Genomic DNA, 16,950 nt, shown 5'->3' with positions numbered 1-16,950 from the left:
ATGTTTGGTTTACAAAGTATTTCAAAGCAGAGCACATCGGTTTGATTGATTAATTAAAGTTAAGCCTTCAAATATGTTTATTTAACCGTAATGTCCTATCTGCGATGTGGAGAGTATTATATTTGTAAATGAATAATTTGTATTCCTTGTAGAAAAGTGCATTTGAACATTTTATAATCAAACTAAGAGATTTCCTTTTTACTATGGAACATCCTTTACTATAAAAGTTGAAGAATAATATAGAAATCAGTAATACATGACTGAAAAACAAACATCGGCTCCATTGTTTTTTTTTTAAATTTTTTTTCTTCTCTGCTCTCTGCTTCACGCTGTCACGGTTGCTTGGCAACATGAGTTACGCTGAGGTGGGGGCGGGGACAGTTGGTGAAGGGTAGATCTGTCCGAATCCACAGATATTTTACTTCCGGTCTTAGTTTTTTCCCGGCCTTCGAAGGACCCGTCCTACGTAGACCAGCCCTTCGAAGGATGCAGACCCTGAATTCTGACACAGCTACATACATTGGGATTTTTATATTAACTAACCTGTGAATTTAGATCAAATGGTTATGGTGAATCTTTTTTGGCCATTAAAAATTTCAGCTACAAAAACGATGTTGCAGGTTGAAGTGAGCAGGACGTCCAGTCAGGTTTTACTACTTCTACTTCAGTCATCTTTTATAAAAGGTTATAACCAGTAAATACCTTCATTGTTATGTATTAAACTGCTTAAATATAACAGCAGATTTAATATGTTTGTCCAGGACAGTTTAAATGATCAGTCATGTCTCTACGTCCCATCAGTTGTTCTGGTTGAATAAATTCCATTCTGCACTTTGTTTCACTGGTTAGATCGTGTGGCGTACATGGCCCACCATACTTACTTACTTACTTTGAACAACAATAGATTGCTTTATAATAAACCAACTGATGAGGTTTAACCCTTTAAGACCCACTGCTGTAATATTACAATATTTCCAATTCAAACTAAAGATGATTTATTTCCAAAAGTTGACTTTTCTTCTTTTTTTTTACTCAAACTTGGAGAACTTGACCCCTTACTGTTCAGTCTTAAATTATGTAGATGGGGAATCTGCAGATAAGTCCCAGCACCGGGTCACAGTAAACCACACCCTGAAACACATGGACTGAGCAGGACATTCACTGAACCACAAGGGAGCTAAATGCATTTCCAGTTTATCTTTGGATGATTACAATGTTTTTCAACATGTGCACCGATTGGAGTTTTCTGGTTGATCACAAATTATTAGAAAGCCTGACCTGCAGATTACTTTTTTAAGTTTCAAAAGTTATTAAATATATTGACAAAGTGGCTAAGTTGGACCAGTGGGATGACTATTACTGACTGTTTATGTGCATGTCCTCAAAATATGTAGATAAGATCCATTTCACATGAATTGTCCAAAGTTAAAGAAATCAAGGCGGATTTATGTGTGTAGTTCTTATTTCTGAGCAATATTTGTACAAAATGCCTGAATAATTTTATACTATATTTAATATTACATTTTCATAAAACTTTACATAAGCGAAGAAAAACAAATATCTGAACACATTTTCACCTCTACTGTTCAACAAAACCACCTAGCTTGCTGAAATATATTTTTTGTTTGGGTCTTTCAGGGTTAAAGGTCAAACAGCTATAAAGTGTTGAGCCTGGAGTAGTTGTGATGAATAAGAGCTCCGTTTTTCTCTTGGGCCTCCTCTGGTTAACCCTGAGCTCTAAAACAAGTTTAATCAACTGGAAATTACAGAACTAGACATCTATTCCATGTCAAAGTGTCACTTCAACACGACGCTGAACTGATAGTTGGGACCAGGTTGGTGAAATGCAGCTTGTTCTCATACCTCAGCAGTGGACTGCAAACTGCGGGCGAATTTGAGCTGGTTCACACCATGATGCACCGGCTTGCCATAGGTCGCTCCCTTAGGGACGGGACGTTTGCGGCCACCACGGCGCACTCTGACGCGGTAAATGACATAGCCTGGATGAAAACAGACAATAGTTAAAGCTAGCACCGATGATGAACGGTGCATTGAACTGCTCCCCATTAAGTCCACAGGGAAGTACCCACCCTGCTTGGCTTTGTAGCCCAGCCTACGAGCCTTGTCAGGCCTGGTGGGTCTGGGGGCCCGATGGAGGTTGGACAGCTGACGGTACTGCCAGCAGCGAACGCGGAGCAGGAAGCGCATCACATCAGACTGCTTCTTGCGCCACAACTCCTGCATATACCTGTAGGCTCCCATGTTGACTTACCTAAAGGAGAGAAATATTTCAGACAATGTCAACTCAGATGGCAGTTTAATGAGTTCCAAAGAAATCAGACTGGCTGTTCACTGGTCAATAAATCTGAAGCATGGGACTACACATGGCTTCATTCAGATTCCTCACAACATGGCTCATTCTTTTTATACACACCTTAACGTACAAACCCATACAGACATGTCAAATATGATGAAGTACCCAACAAACAACAATCACCGAATCAATGTGTTCTATTGCCAATGGATAACTTATCCACGTTCAACTACATGCTACAAATAAAGCAGCAGTGTTAGCCGCTTAGCTTAGCGCCACCACCTCTCTCGAGGTTAATATTTAGGACACTACGCCACAAACTATAACTGATAAGAAGACAACGAAGTCAGGGTACAACTCAAATGTTCTGTATTTAAATAAATCCTGCACCTAGCGCTTCAGCAACAGGAATGCTAATGGCTAGCGGTCTACCAGAATGCACGTCCAACTAAACTAAGACTTTAATCACAGAATTCAAAATATTTATCACAAAATAGCCGAGATGTAAAGACGATAACGAACATCCGAATCTATCCCCTAAGTTGGAACAGCAGATGAATCTGTATAAACAATGATTTTTGTGGATTGTGTTTGCTTCAGAAGTATGGGAATTCTAGCTTACTTGATGGCGTACCAGCCGGAAAGAGAGAGGGATTTTACCCAGCATGCTTTATGGCAGTACGTTTCCTTTCCGGTGCTCATGGGAAATGTGGTTTTTCAATTATTCATTTTATGTATTTTATATTTTTCAATTATTCTCTTTGTTTATGAACTGCTTTTACTGTTTAGTTTGATAAAATCAAATTACGCCTTCATGATGTACGGGCAAAAATATCTACTTCACAGTACGCGCATGCGCTGTGAGCAAACAACCAATGTAGCTACAGAATGGATACACCGGCTTTTTATTGTGGTTTTACAGACAGTTTCCGGGTTCGTTCACCTTGACAAATTTATTTTATGTGTAGACATTGTCAACAAAAAGTTTATTCGCAGCTCGACTTTTATTGGTGTGTTTATATCACGCAGCACAAGACGTTAATGCGAAGTTGCTAGCAACAGAATACGCAAGTTTTCCTAGATGGGAGCTTTTCTGCTTCTTTAAAGGGACGTTTTTTTCGTGTGAATGCAGGTGGAACATGCCAATCAGCCGTGACCGTCAGTAAGGACCCGCTTTATCTTCTCTCAACCCAGGGTCGAAATGGGAAAAGGTTGTAAAGTGGTGGTGTGTGGCCTGGCAGCGGTTGGGAAAACAGCCATTCTGGAGCAGCTGCTGTATGGAAACCACTCTGTTGGTAAGCAGGGTTCTGACTCCCAGGCAACAAATACTAATTACAGCGACTGGTCCTTTATTTACATGAAATATTGCGTTCAACTTCACTGACCTGTTTGAGAATAAAGTAACTGATATTTTAACTGAGCACAGTTTGTGTTTGTACAGATTAAAAACCTCGTACTGAATAAAATAAAAATATCCTTTACTAAAAATAAAAATATCCTTTACTATCCCTCAATGGGGAAATTCAAGTGCGACGCAGTTGGTAGGCAATGATGGCGTATTAGGGCCATTGTAGATTTTTAAAAAAGGGGGGAAAAAAAGTACATTTCCGCCAAAAACACGGAAATTTAGAGAATAATCTTAGAAAATTTCTATAAAACGTGAAAATTTCTGTTTTGAAAAATTTAACATTAAGACTTTTTTTTAAAATTCCGATAATTCCATGTAATCTCCAGATAAACCTCCAGATTAACCTCAAAAGTTCTGAGGGGTTTTTTTGGCGTAAATTTACGCCTTTTCTTTTTATTTTTCCAAGAAAATTTCAGTGATTTAAAAAAAAATATTTACAATTTTTTTAATTTACTTTTTTATCTGCAGTGGCCCTAATATGCCCTAATTTGACAGCATTGCTGTGGGACAGTGTTGTTATTGCTGCCGAAAGACTGGCTGTGTCTTCCTGTTGGTGTCCAGGCTCTGAGTCCAATGAGACGCAGGAGGACGTGTACGTGGCGTCGGTGGAGACCGATCGAGGGGTGAAGGAGCAGCTGAGGCTTTACGACACCAAAGGACTTCAAGATACTCAAGACCTCCCGAAGCACTACTACTCTGTGGCCGACGGCTTCGTGCTGGTTTACAGTGTCGACAGCCTGGAGTCCTTCAAGAAAATTGACTTCCTGAAGAAGGAAATCGACAAGTCCAGAGACAAGAAGGAGGTGATGCTTGTTTGCTGCACTTACACCTCATCTCAAAAATACTTCTGATATAGGGTCAAACCATAGCCAACAGGTCAGAGAGAAAAGTGTGTAGGAGTTTAAAGCTGGGTTAGTTTCTACAACAACATCCCAAGCTTTGAACATTTCCCAGAGTTTTGATCAATCCATCATCTGACCAGAGAGAGGATGGACCACCTGCACAGATGACTTTGGAGGAGCTGCAGAAAGCTGCTTCTGATGAGTTGTGTATGCCAGCAAGACGAAAGCCATAACACTGCACATCATCCTGAATATACCATCTGAACGGTAGTGACGGCATCATGCCTTGGAGAAACTTTTCTTCTGCAGGGACAGGGAAGCTGCTTAGAATTAACAGAAAGATGGATGGAGCTAAAAACAGGTACAATGAAATCGTTTAGATTAAATTGTATTTATTTGTTAGAATGGTCTACTTAAAGTTCAGACCTAAACCAGGGAATCTGTGGCAAGACTTTATCTGTTGTTGCTAACAGATTCTCTTCATCCAGTGGAGTGGTGGGGAGAGCTGCTTTGTGAGGCAGAAGTTTGAAAACTGCAGCTCTGAGGAGGAGCTGCGCCTCAAAGGCGGGGCTAGGTCCACCCAGGCGTTTTTCACAGGGGAATAGTTGGCGTGTAGATTAAAGGATTTCTCAGTCACGTATGAAAGAATCAAGGCAACACACCAGGTGTGTTTTTTTATGAGTGAATAAAATTATAACATGATGAAAAGGTTAAAAAGGTTGATTTTACATAATAGTGTGCCTTTAATCTAATTATATTTTGACCAGACAAAATGCGTATTTGCGTTATCTCTGGCTACACTCTGACTAAATGGTAAAACAGCCTGCCATAGAACCACAGAGGGTCCTACCCTGGGCTCTTGAAGCCAGAGGAACATCACACATGTGCCAACACTTGATCTGAGAGTTACATGTGCTGTTCGCTAGGTTGCTGAGCTTTCTGTGAGCCGTGCTCCACATTAGCTTACTAAACGTGTGTTGTGTTTCCAGGTGACCATCATCGTCCTGGGAAACAAAAGCGACCTGACCGAGCTCCGTCAGGTGGAGCAGGAGGCGGCACAGCAGTGGGCACGGGGGGAGAAGGTGAAGCTGTGGGAGGTGAGCGTGACAGAGCGCGGCTCACTCATCGAACCCTTCATCCAGCTGACCAGCCGGCTGACCCAGCCGCAGAGCAAGTCGGCCTTCCCTCTGCCTGGACGCAAAAGCAAAGGCACGGCCTCCAATGACATCTGAGAGGCCCCGCCCACCCGGACCCCCAACTCAACCAGTTTACACTCCTCTGCAGTGTTAACCATCTGCAGTTAGAACATTATATACAGGCTTGATTCTTTGATTCTCAAACATGGCAGCATGTGGTTGGTCAGGTGGAGCAGCTTCCTGAGTCCACTGAGGTTGCTGTAATAGAAATCATAGTGCAATATGTGAACTGATGTTAGTGAGTAGATTTCTAATTAATATTCATGTCTGTAGCTAATTAATTTCCTCCTGCTGTTGATGGCGTGAGGCTGAGGTTGAGACTGATCCAGTTTGAGCATTGAGCATCCAAATCCCTAAAAGGGATTCTGCTGCCCTCTGCTGGATTATCCAGAGTTGCTGCTATCAGCAGAGCTGATAACCGTGGAGATGGCCGGACTGAGAGGCCTGACCCGGTTTAGATGTGTGAGCGGCTGCTTGCATGGCGGCGTGTTTTAAAGGTTTTGATCAGAATATTGGTGAACCAGGCGACACACAGCTGGAGGCCAATCCCAGTTCAGTCTGGGCTGATATGATGACACTTAATGACTTAAAAACAAAATGTAGCCGTTTTTAAACCTGGACTGCACTGATAGTGATGTTAGCTCGAGTTTCATTATTTTGATTGTAAAAGCAGCTGGCAATTGTCAGTGTTCATTCAGCAGGTTAGTATTGTTTCTATAGGCTAACATGCTGTTAGTCAGGGTGTCTGACCAGCTGTAGATCTCAGTGTTACCTCCACACAAGGGACTAAAAAATTGGTTATTTTTTAAATTACAAGAATAAAGTCATTTAATGATGTAATATTGCCAGAAGAAAGTGGTAAAATTACTAGAAAAAATTGTTTTAATAAGAGAAATCTTTGATAAAATGATCAAGACCTCATGCGAGCAACTCATCTAGTCTGAGGATTTTCTTTGAAATATAATCAGTTTGCACAAGTCCTGCTACTGATATCTGGATGCTGATGTGTTAAAAGATGAATGATGTTCCATTTGTAAAATGGAGCCATCACAAGATTACCAGCATTCTTTGTTTTAATTATTTTTTTTGTGTTTCTGTTCTCATAAAATTACAACAGTCTCCGAATATTACATTACAACTTTATTCTCGAATTATATTTTTTTCATATATTTGACTTCATTCTCATGACTTTTTTGTCGTACTTTATTCTTGAATTAGACTTCATTAATGTACGACTTTTTTCTTGCAATATCACAACTTTATTCTTGAAAACGTATTTATTTTTTCTTGCTCTAATCCTCTGTCATAGACAGGTACTGCTATTTGCAGACTTGTTTTTCTTTTTAGCTAGCTGCTGTTAGCTAACTAGTCAGCAACCTGCAGCCACATGTGGGGTGGGGCGGTCCTGCTCCACTCTATTATTCTCTTAGATAAAGGAAATAAAGAAAAAAGTGGTTCTGGGACTTCAGGGACAGTTTGAGGGCAGATTTTGGAGGTTTTATAACTTCGATACAGGGAACCAGTCCCAACAAGAACCCTGTTAATCAGAGACATGTTTCATGGGAAGGCTAGGAGTTTAATAGACTCATCAGTGGAAGAAAGAATCTGATTTAGATCGAGTAGATGAGCTGCAGAAAGTTCATCATTGATAACAAAAGTGGCATTCCTCCTGGTCCTCTGTAGGACTCAGCTCTGTCTGGTTCATGTCCACCAACCACAGCCAACAATAACCTTCCTGCTACTCCCTTTACTAGATGAATGGTTGGTGTTGGTGTGTGTGTGTGTGTGTGTGTGTGCGCGTGCATGCATGTTTTTTTTTGACCAAGCTGCTTACTTCTGTTAGTCTTCAATGTAGAAATAATCAGTGTTTAGATGAAATATTTATTTTTTAACTAATTTATATTTGTCACTTTAATGAGCCACATTCCTTGATGTGAGGATGGCGTCGGGGTGAATGAGCCGTGTTAGCATTGAACGTGCTGCTAGAGCACAGGGTCAGCTAATGATTCTATCTGTACCGGATCACAATAAAGAGACGATGGAACCGGACCCAACCGGACTTCTTGGTTTTGTTTAATTCTTTCAAAGGGAGAAACAGAACAGTCCGAACACAAATCACAACCAACATCCATCCACACCTAAACATGTCTACAAGAGTGAACCAACTTCGCGTTCTGGAGGAGAAGCAAACACCAAACATCTGACTGGTAGTCATGGCGACTCCAGGAAGCAGCCATCCTGGAGCTCAGGCTACAACATGGGGTTACAGTCGGGCTGCAGATAATTTAAAATACAATAAACAAGTTAAGACTTCAGCTGCAAGGTAAAAATCCCCCCGCCCCAAACAAACACACACACACACTTTTGCTACAAATCAACCCCCACCCCACAAACCCACTTGTCCCAGCAGTTGTCGCTCTGCTGATTATGTGGCGTAGCGTTTTGTCCACTGTTTGGCTATCCTGTCGTGTTCTGGTCTGTTTGTGGTGTACTGTGTGGCAATGCTTCCCACCAGGGGGTCCGCTGTCAAAACACAAGCACGACATCAGTATGGACCAGGGGCAGACTGGGGTGGGGGGAACCACTGAATGTCATCAGAGAAAGTATTGAGTGCTACAGATCTCTCACCAGGGTTGCAGTCGGTGAGCAGGGAGCAGATGGACAGCAGGACCTTGGAGATGGTGAGGGCAGGACTCCAGTTGTCCTTCAGGATGTCCAGGCAGATCACCCCCTGGCTGTTGATGTTGCAGTGATAGATCCTGGTGCGGAACGTCACCTGATGACACACACAATGCCCCTGTGAGAAACCGTGAAACACCACCAAAAAAAACCACCTGTTTGGTTCTGTTCCACCTCAGAACCAGATCAGAGTCCAAACAACTCTGATCCCACAGACTGGACTGTCACAACCAAGTCCCACAAGGTAATTGCCATAATTTCACACTTTAAAAGTTGTGTTTTTTAACAAGGATGAAGTGTGCCCTCTGGTGGAAAACCTGAACATTACACATCTAAATTAAATGCAGCGTATGGGCTCTATGAAATACTTTAACCTACTATGGTATGTTAGGGGCAATGTAAATAGAAAAAAAAAAATCAGCCACAAATTTTTTAAAAATTTGAACATTTTCAACATTTGAAACTCAAAGTTTTCTTTTAGAAATTATTTTATTTTTTTTAGAATTTATCGTCCAGCAAAATATGTCAACATGACAGGCCTCCATCCATGTTTCCGGTTTTAAAAATAGCTTTTAAAATTGGTCTGATGTAATCTTCTAATTTTAAATTTTGTGTTTTCATTAGCTATAAGGGCTAATCTTCATAATTAATAGAAATCAATTTGTAATCTATATGTTTCACTTGGTGAGGTTTGTGAACTAAACAGGCCTTTCAGTAGTATTCTGATCTAGTGAATGTATGTATTGTGTAGAATCCTTACCTTGGGGGGTTTGAAGGGGTAGTCTGGTGTGAAGGCGATGTCCAGGAAGAACACTCCTCCCTCGTACACGGAGCCCGGGGGGCCCAGGATGGTGGACCTCCACTCATAGATGTTGTCTCCTTTAGGGCCGGCACTGTCAAAACAAACACACACACACACACACACACACACGCACACGCACACACGCACAGAGAGTCTGGAGTGGGTTCAGTTCACACAAGGTCAGAGGGCAAACCTTCCATCAGAGTCCAATAATCTGGAAATGTGACTGAAACCATGTTTCTGTACTTTAACTGGGTTTATTGGAAGTTTCCAGAATGGTTGCTGCAGTATTGATCAATATCTGAACTAATTGCCATTCCTGCTTCTATGCAGGAACCTGATATTATCTGTTGGCATTAGAATTTCCTAAAGCTTCCCTAAAGGCTAAATAAAATGTGTCTTGAGCCACAAACCTTTGGAAAAAAAAAAAAAAGAAACATCCTCTAATTTTTGACAAATATTTACTGCAGGAAAGGAAATCTGTTGGAATTTTTAAACTGCAACTTCAATATTCCCATTTTAAGATTTTAAGATAAAGAAAAACTAAACTCTTTTAAAAAGATGACGACTACATTTTCTGAAAATTTGCACATTTTCAAAAATAAACTAAATAAACCAGCCAAATAAAGTTGAACGATATTGACAGAATCTTTGACCCAATCAGAGCTTAACGTCATCCTTTCCATCCCTCTGACCTGAACTGCTCCGTTCAGCAGCACGTCGCTGTGAGGAAACACTGTCACTATCGCTGCCGTCAGGGGGACATTCTCCCAGCACCTCTTAGTGCACAGACTGCTGCAGGAGCAGTCACAAAAAACTGAATGCTTAAAGGAGAAGCAACACTACCCAGGGTTTAACCTTTGAACCTGTGAATGAACACACAGGAGCTCATTGTTTACAGCTTAGTGCAGGTTTTGCATAACTTCATTTACTCGTGTGTTCCCACACACACACTGACATTTGGTTCTGAAGTGCCTCACACTGAGCGGACACACCTGAAAACACTGCAGCTTCTTCATCTCTTCAGCACCAGATCAGATCGAGTCATCAGCGCCCCCTGGCTACAAGTCAGAAACAGCCTGGGGATCTAGCCCCCTCCCACTGTGCAGCTTATTAGGAGGAAGATGAAATGATGGAAGGACATTCGTCTCCTGAAGGAAAGGCCGACTGCAGTAGGTCAGCAGAGTAACATTAGGAAGGAGCACAAAGTCTGTAATAGTTTCGGTCAGATTTGCAGCCACGTCAGCATAAACCAGGTTAATGTTGCGTTTTATTTCTGCCCGCATGTGCTCCAGCGCCTCTTCACACCCCAACCTGTTTTTGTTACTGGGCCTGCAGGCAGGAACTGCTTGCATGTCTGCAGTGTTCACGTCTCAATACATTGATATGGAAAGTTTCCATCAGAATGTCTGAGCTTCTGGAAGGAAGAAAGGTTTCAAATCAGACTGAACACATTCCCATCCAGCCCCATTTACCCTGAAACCAACAAAGAAAATTGAGTGTGTCATCTACTCTCAGTATGACTGATTCTGTGGCTGCACAACAAGCAGAGTCCGTCTGACATACAAATATCTTAAAGGGCCAGTACTTTTTTTGAGCTTTACGTCATCTTATAATGTTATTCCCTCATCAAAAACATACCTGGAGTGTTGCCTTGATCCTATCATGCATGTTTGAGGAATCCTTAAATCTCCATGGCAACCATTCAGCTGTACAAAATGCCTGGGTGGACATAGCCCTGCCTTCACGACATCTCCATGATGGCAGATTCTGGTTTTATTATTATTATTATTATTATTATTATTACAGTTGGTAGTTGAACATTCTGATCCATGATCTGCTTCCATTGTTTTTGTTGAAAAATCACCTGGAAACCTGTTTGGGGTTCTCAACATGTGGTTCAGGGGGTTTTCTGCTGCTGTAGAGCTTAGCTACATCCTGCTGATGAACAATGAAGTAAAAACACTGATAAAAACAAACAGATGAACTTTGAACTGGAAGTGGGGAATATGAACTTAAAAGTTTTATTGTGATATTGTGTGGTTGTAGTCTGTAACAACTGGAATTGTAATGTATTGTGACAACGTTAAATCAAAATTTTAGAAGAAATTTATTGCAATAAATGATACATGATACAATAAATACCCAGCCCTGCTTTGAATCCAACCAGCTGTACGGAGCAGAACCGGGTTCAGACTGGTTCTGTGCTCAGAGTGTAATGTTAGCCACCCTGAAGTCACTTTTGCAGATTTTTATTGTAAAAAATTAAGTTTCAACTATTCTCTTCCTCCAAATTCCAAATAAAAAAAAAACATAAGATGTGAAAAAGTTTCAAGTCTATGATTACATTTGTAAGGAAGTGTAACAAGAATTCCCCTGTAAATATACTCACACATTCATGTTTTCAACAGCCATGAGTTCAACACATCGACCACACACATGTAACATGCTCCCTTCATGTCTGACCCAGCTGCAGCTGCTGCTGCACTGACTCAGTCTTTCCACAAGCAGCTGCCAACATGCTGAGCCAGCCGGGCCGAGTGGTGCAGGTTCTGCTGCGGCGGGTGTCCTCAGAACCGCATTACTCCACCATGACACAGGCACACAGCAGACACTAGCAGCGCTGCTGCAGCACTAGATACACCTCAACCTAGTGAAGGGAACTTTCACCTTTTAAATGGTGTGTGTGTGTGTGTGTGCGTGCAGTAGCTCAGAGCTCAGCTGCTTGTTGAGGTAACAGGGCCAGCCACTTCCTCTACAGAGAAGCTTTTCAGAAACCTCAGGGCTCCAACAACACAGCCTGTAGCACACCGCCCTGCTCATCAGCTACTGGCCTGCTGCACTTTGCAGTGATGATGTCAAACTGTTATATATGCCAGTTCTGGCTTTATTGATTTAGGGCAGGGGTGCCCAAAGTGGGTCCTGGAGGGCCGGCATCCTGCATGTTTTAGTTCTCTCCCTGGTTTAACACACCTGTATCAAATGATGGATCATTAGAAGGTCTTAGGAGAACATTGACTTGCTGAAAAGGTTGTTACCACCACCAGGGAGAAAATTAAAACATGCAGGATGCCGGCCCCCCCGAGGACCCACTTTGGGCACCCTTGATTTAGGGGTCATCTCATGTTTTCCACAGTTTAAGACTGAAATCAGGCGGATCCCAGGATGTTTGGGGGACAGTTAGGAGAATGGTAAAAAAAAGGGGAGACTGCATTGGAACAACAGGGGAAAACTAAAAGGATCAGGGCGTTCATACCAGCCCTTTTCAGTCCGCTGTAATCCAGTTCGTTTGCCTAGAAAGTCCAGTTGGTTTGGGGAGCTGTGAATGTGTAATTGAACTCTGACGCAGACTAAAAATGTGAACTCTCGTTCATCTACAAACCTCGGTCTAGGTTTGGTTGAAGTGAATTTTGGTGCAGTTTGAACGCAAATTGAACACCAAGTGGACCAGAGACCGCTCCAAAAGCAAGAAGCGGACTGCAGCGCTGTGTATTCAGGGTAAAAACAGCTAAAACAAACGTGTGGCAGAAATGACCTTTTGTCTTTTATGAGAAACAAAAGAGAAATCCTAAAATCTGACTCTATTTTTGTTTACACTGCATGAAGGAAGTCAGAGTCTTCTTCAGAGGTTTTCATGTTGTTTCCTTCAGTGGTTCTTGGGGCAGGAGGTTTATAGTTGTTAAGTGTACATTCAGCCACCTGTAGGTCAGGATATGAGTCAGGGTTGTTACAGTGACACCTAAATCCACTAAGTGTCTTCTAAAAGCTCCTGGAGGCTGTCAGAGAGCTAACTGCTGGAGTTTAAGCCGTCAGTTCATCTTCCAGGTCTAGACGGGACAACCTCAAGTTCACACACCAGTTATTTAGAGCTGAGCTGACACTTACCGATAGACCTGTCATTACATCTGACCAGGAAATAAAAGGCATGAAACAGGACATGACCCATCCCTGTACCCTAGACCTGGAGATGCACAGATCGTAGAGAGGAGCGGATCCATGAGCAGAACAGATTGCTTTAATTTTCAGGTGTCTAAACCAACCAGGCTTGTTTAAAAACAGGCCAGACAGACCAAATCTGGCTTCATGAAAGAAGCTGCTGCCCACATAGCGGTTCTGTCACCCCTCCGCCTTCCCTCTTCCCCCATTCAGTTGGTTAAAACTGAATCTTTCACCATAACATAACATTTTCTCATCGGAATGGACAAGAGGTCACGTGGAGTACAGCAAGGTAGTCCTGGGATCCCTCCTATCTGACAGCAGCAGGAGTGTAGCTTCCATGCATCTATGTAGCCTCACATTGCCACAGTTTGCAAAGAGCTCATCTCACGAACTTGTAAAAAGCTGTTTGGGAGGAACTGGTCTTTGCAGAATGAGACACTGTTCTCACCACCTGACATCTACTCTCCCTCTGCTGGTTGTGTGTGTTAAAGTAATGGGTCAGCCTCAGAGAGAACACATCTAGATCCACGCTGTTCCTCTGAAGGCGGTTAGTGATCAAATGCTGGTTCTTCATTGAATTCATGGTCTTCGGACCTTTGCGGAGGTAGAGAACATCAGTTTCACATGCTAGCATTGGCCGATTGCTAATCACCCAAAATTCAGGAAATCAGGATCCGTTAGACAGTGCACCCCTAATTCAGATTATTCATACAGCACCATGTCACAACACAGATCTGGTTCTGATCCAGTCATATACTGTAGATTTGGTCAATTCAAATCAACCCACAGTCTGCAAAACTAACAAAATCAGTTGATGGTATAATGCTAATGGGAAGGAAGATCTTCAGAGAGCTTCCTGTGTCACACCCTTAATATTTAACACCTTCTTGTTACACAGGTAGAGGTGATTCCTGTTAACGTTTACCAACTCCAAACAGATGAGACTGAAATACTACCACTCACCTGCAGTTCGGAGGAGGATCCAGTGTAATGTCAGCCAGTTCCTTTTGAATTCTTCAAAGAACAATGAAAAAAAGAAACAATAAAATGTTAAATTTAACATCTTTTAATCAAACTCTCACTCTGAATTAAGACTAATGGAGCCAGAGTACAATGTCTAATCATCTAAAGCTGGAGGAAAACCGCTACCTTGTTCTGTGACGAGACAAGGCAGGACTAAAGGAGAGGGTTCACCTTTTAGCGCTGGTAGACAGAAGCTTGGAGGTCTTGCTCATGCTGACTTTGCTCTCTCGCTTCTTTGAAGGGCTTACTTCCTGCTGCTGCTGATGATGATGAATGGAAGATGAAGAGGAAGAAGAGCTTGTGCTGGCACGGGAATCTTCATCCGACATACCGAGCCTTGGGGACCAGCAGGAACACAGAGTACAGCTTTCATGTTTCCATGTAAAACCATCTGACGACAAGTCAAAGGAATAAATGGACTGGAGCCCTGTTTCTACACTTAGAGCTCCCTTCAGTAATAGTTCGCGCAACAAATATACCTCAATATGTATTAATACAGACAGTGGTAATTGTATTGGCACTACCACAGAGGCCACAAGCCACATTCTGAAGAGTATGGCCAATCATAACCAAGGAAAAAAAACGCTACCAGATTGGCTGCTTTGCCAACACCAGCCAATGTGTCCAGTAGAATTACAGAGAGGCAGTTTAGCTTCCCAAGCTTTTTTTTTTCTTTAAATATTTCAGATTCCTCTATGAAAAATTAACAGATAGGCAGGTTTTCCATGAATAATTTGGAGTTGCATTCCAAAAATCTGGGAACTTGCTGTATTTCTGCAGATGGCAGTAGGACCACAGAGGGGAACTCAATCTTTTCTCAGATTATCTGTCTCATACTGTCACAACATAGTGATAGTTTTAACAAATATATAAACTCATGATTTTTCTAAAAGTTACATACTGTAGCTTTTAAAAGGTAAACATTGATATTCCCACATTTAAATCCTTATTTTCACTCAGACTTAGAGAGCCAGCTAGAAGTGATGCACACAATTCATGCAAAGCATCATGGGTAATAGGAATAAGGTGGATAGCAACAGGTTGTACAGTACAGAGTGTGTGACAGTAAGTAAGTTGAAGTTAAGTTTCATCATCACTGTGGCCATCAGTAGATTTATAAGCTCGGCAGCCATGTTGGATTTCAAGGTCCGGTTTGGTGAGAAACCTCACACTTCAAGTCGTGCTTCAGTTGGGTTTTGGTCATTGAACGTACCATCAGTTCTGTGGGGGCTTTAAGTTCCCAGTCAGTTCTGGTTCCGCTACACAGACCAGCTGCTCTGGTTTGAGTGTTGCCAGTCCTGCCTGGTTCTCCTGCACACACGGTTTATATTATCGTTGCGGGAGGTCAGCTGGGAACCTGACTGGGCCGCTTCCACAGCAGGCCAGGAATGGACCGGACGGGAACAGCCAACTGGACCCACCAGTTCCCACGTCCCGAACGCCTTCTCGCACGTTCTCCTTCCACATGAGCTCCAGCTAACGCTCTCAGCCCGGCGCTGATATTTACAGCCTTGTCGGGTTGCGACAAAGGGGACCATTCGGTGGAGCGGTTCGGTGTTTGGGCCTGGTGGTTCTGGTCGACACCACGGAGGGATACACGGCCGCACATCAGCCCTTCGCTGCCTGCTGAGAGGAGCAGGTCGAGGCGGAGAAAAGAAGAGTTCGACAGGGCGACGTCGCCTTTAAACTCTCACCTGTGGTGGTTCGCGAAGTCGTTCCGGTCCAATTAGACAGCTTTTAACATCTCCGACCCTCACTACGACACACAAACCAAACAAACCGTACGGAAATAAATACGTTTGAACGGCAACAGCCGTCGACTTGCAGCTGATCTGAGTGCAGGCAGCCAGCCGCAGGATGGACCGGTTCCGAACCGTCCGCCGCCGCGAACACGGACATGTTTACAGTCAGAACATGGTCAAAAGGTCCAGCATCTCACAACACCAGCAATATTAATATATGGCTTTAGATACCTTTCTTTGTGTGTGTCTCCGCCGCCTGGACGCACCACTGTCAGAATACTTTAATGAGAAGACGGGAAACTTCCGGTCAACTTCTGACAAATAAAAGCATGACGCCATGATCCAATCATCTGTGGATCTGATTCAGAATCACAGTGAGGGTCCAGAAACAACACCGAATATCTGCGGCACTTTGCAGAGAACAGCAACAGAAAGAAAAAGAGTTTTCTTAAAAAATAAAAGATGGGAAGTTCGGCCTACTTTCCCACAGTAACAGAAGCATGGTGTGCTACAGTGTTTTCTGTACGGAAGGCCAAAAGAGCCACAATCCAAGAAATAAGTCAGAATTATTAAACACTTACTCTGCTGATAATTTACATAAAACTGGAAATAAATACATCAAGTGCATTTTATCTTTACAGGTTTTAAATGCTTCTACTCTATTACAGCTATTATGAAAATAGTCTTCAGGATTTATTTATGTATTATTGTACAATGAGCAGATCCTCACAACTGATTTGCTCAGTTATAGCCACAGACAGACAGACAGACAGACAAACAGATGCTTTTTGCTGTAAAAAAAAACTGTGTTGTCTGGCTGCCCAGAGCTCCATGGGTTGCTGTCCTTGCCAAGGTCAAAGTTCAAGCAAACTGCTGAGCATTGGAGCTGTGACAGATTCAGTCAAAGAGACAGGATATTTATCAAATCACTCCAGACTGAGCAGAAACACCATACTGCTCTCTGAATCACTGGATCTTCATCATTTTCTGCTCCGCTCTTTTTCT

At 42.5% G+C, this 16,950-nt stretch overlaps 3 protein-coding genes across 11 annotated transcripts in view; 1 reads left to right on the top strand and 2 right to left on the bottom strand.

Annotated features, from left to right (window-relative positions):
- The window catches only part of LOC103142392 (60S ribosomal protein L15), a 6,010-nt gene extending 2,996 nt beyond the window's left edge, over positions 1–3,014 (bottom strand). Inside the window, exons 1-3 of the mRNA XM_007558432.2 lie at positions 2,937–3,014; positions 2,091–2,272; positions 1,864–2,000 (exon numbers count right to left, since the gene is read on the bottom strand). Coding sequence (XP_007558494.1) covers positions 1,864–2,000; positions 2,091–2,262 — 309 coding nt within the window. The 5' untranslated portion in view covers positions 2,263–2,272; positions 2,937–3,014. The remainder of the gene's footprint in view (positions 1–1,863; positions 2,001–2,090; positions 2,273–2,936) is intronic.
- Positions 3,015–3,151: 137 nt separating this feature from the next.
- nkiras1 (NFKB inhibitor interacting Ras-like 1) lies at positions 3,152–7,189 on the top strand. 4 transcript variants are annotated; one of them, XR_001662899.1, is made up of 5 exons: positions 3,161–3,247; positions 3,509–3,609; positions 4,284–4,525; positions 5,554–6,248; positions 6,285–7,189. XR_001662899.1 is itself a non-coding variant. In XM_007558431.2 (4 exons), exons 2-4 carry the CDS (start codon positions 3,516–3,518, stop codon positions 5,794–5,796), a joined length of 579 nt encoding a protein of 192 aa, XP_007558493.1. In that variant the 5' UTR covers positions 3,152–3,247; positions 3,447–3,515; the 3' UTR covers positions 5,797–7,189. The 4 variants fall into 4 exon arrangements, 3 of the variants coding, with proteins under 3 accessions (XP_007558493.1, XP_007558492.1, XP_016529969.1); XM_007558431.2 differs by having other exon boundaries at positions 3,152–3,247; positions 3,447–3,609; positions 5,554–7,189; XM_007558430.2 differs by having other exon boundaries at positions 3,154–3,324; positions 3,447–3,609; positions 5,554–7,189.
- Positions 7,190–7,815: 626 nt separating this feature from the next.
- On the bottom strand, positions 7,816–16,482 carry LOC103142389 (ubiquitin-conjugating enzyme E2E 1). 6 transcript variants are annotated; one of them, XR_001662901.1, is made up of 7 exons: positions 16,177–16,477; positions 14,375–14,539; positions 14,144–14,194; positions 9,200–9,332; positions 8,389–8,536; positions 8,123–8,283; positions 7,816–8,034 (listed from the first exon to the last, which is right to left on the bottom strand). XR_001662901.1 is itself a non-coding variant. In XM_007558422.2 (7 exons), exons 3-7 carry the CDS (start codon positions 14,530–14,532, stop codon positions 8,186–8,188), a joined length of 588 nt encoding a protein of 195 aa, XP_007558484.1. In that variant the 5' UTR covers positions 14,533–14,539; positions 15,898–15,959; positions 16,177–16,480; the 3' UTR covers positions 7,816–8,185. The 6 variants fall into 6 exon arrangements, 5 of the variants coding, with proteins under 5 accessions (XP_007558484.1, XP_016529970.1, XP_007558487.1 ...); XM_007558422.2 differs by adding an exon at positions 15,898–15,959 and having other exon boundaries at positions 7,816–8,283; positions 16,177–16,480; XM_016674484.1 differs by having other exon boundaries at positions 8,159–8,283; positions 16,177–16,480.
- Positions 16,483–16,950: the final 468 nt, after the last annotated feature.

This window comes from Poecilia formosa, unplaced genomic scaffold, assembly GCF_000485575.1.
Source record: "Poecilia formosa unplaced genomic scaffold, Poecilia_formosa-5.1.2 Scaffold96, whole genome shotgun sequence".
Lineage (NCBI taxonomy): Eukaryota > Metazoa > Chordata > Actinopteri > Cyprinodontiformes > Poeciliidae > Poecilia > Poecilia formosa.
The sequence above is the reverse complement of the archived record's forward strand: the minus strand, read 5'-3'. Positions and strand labels throughout refer to the sequence as shown.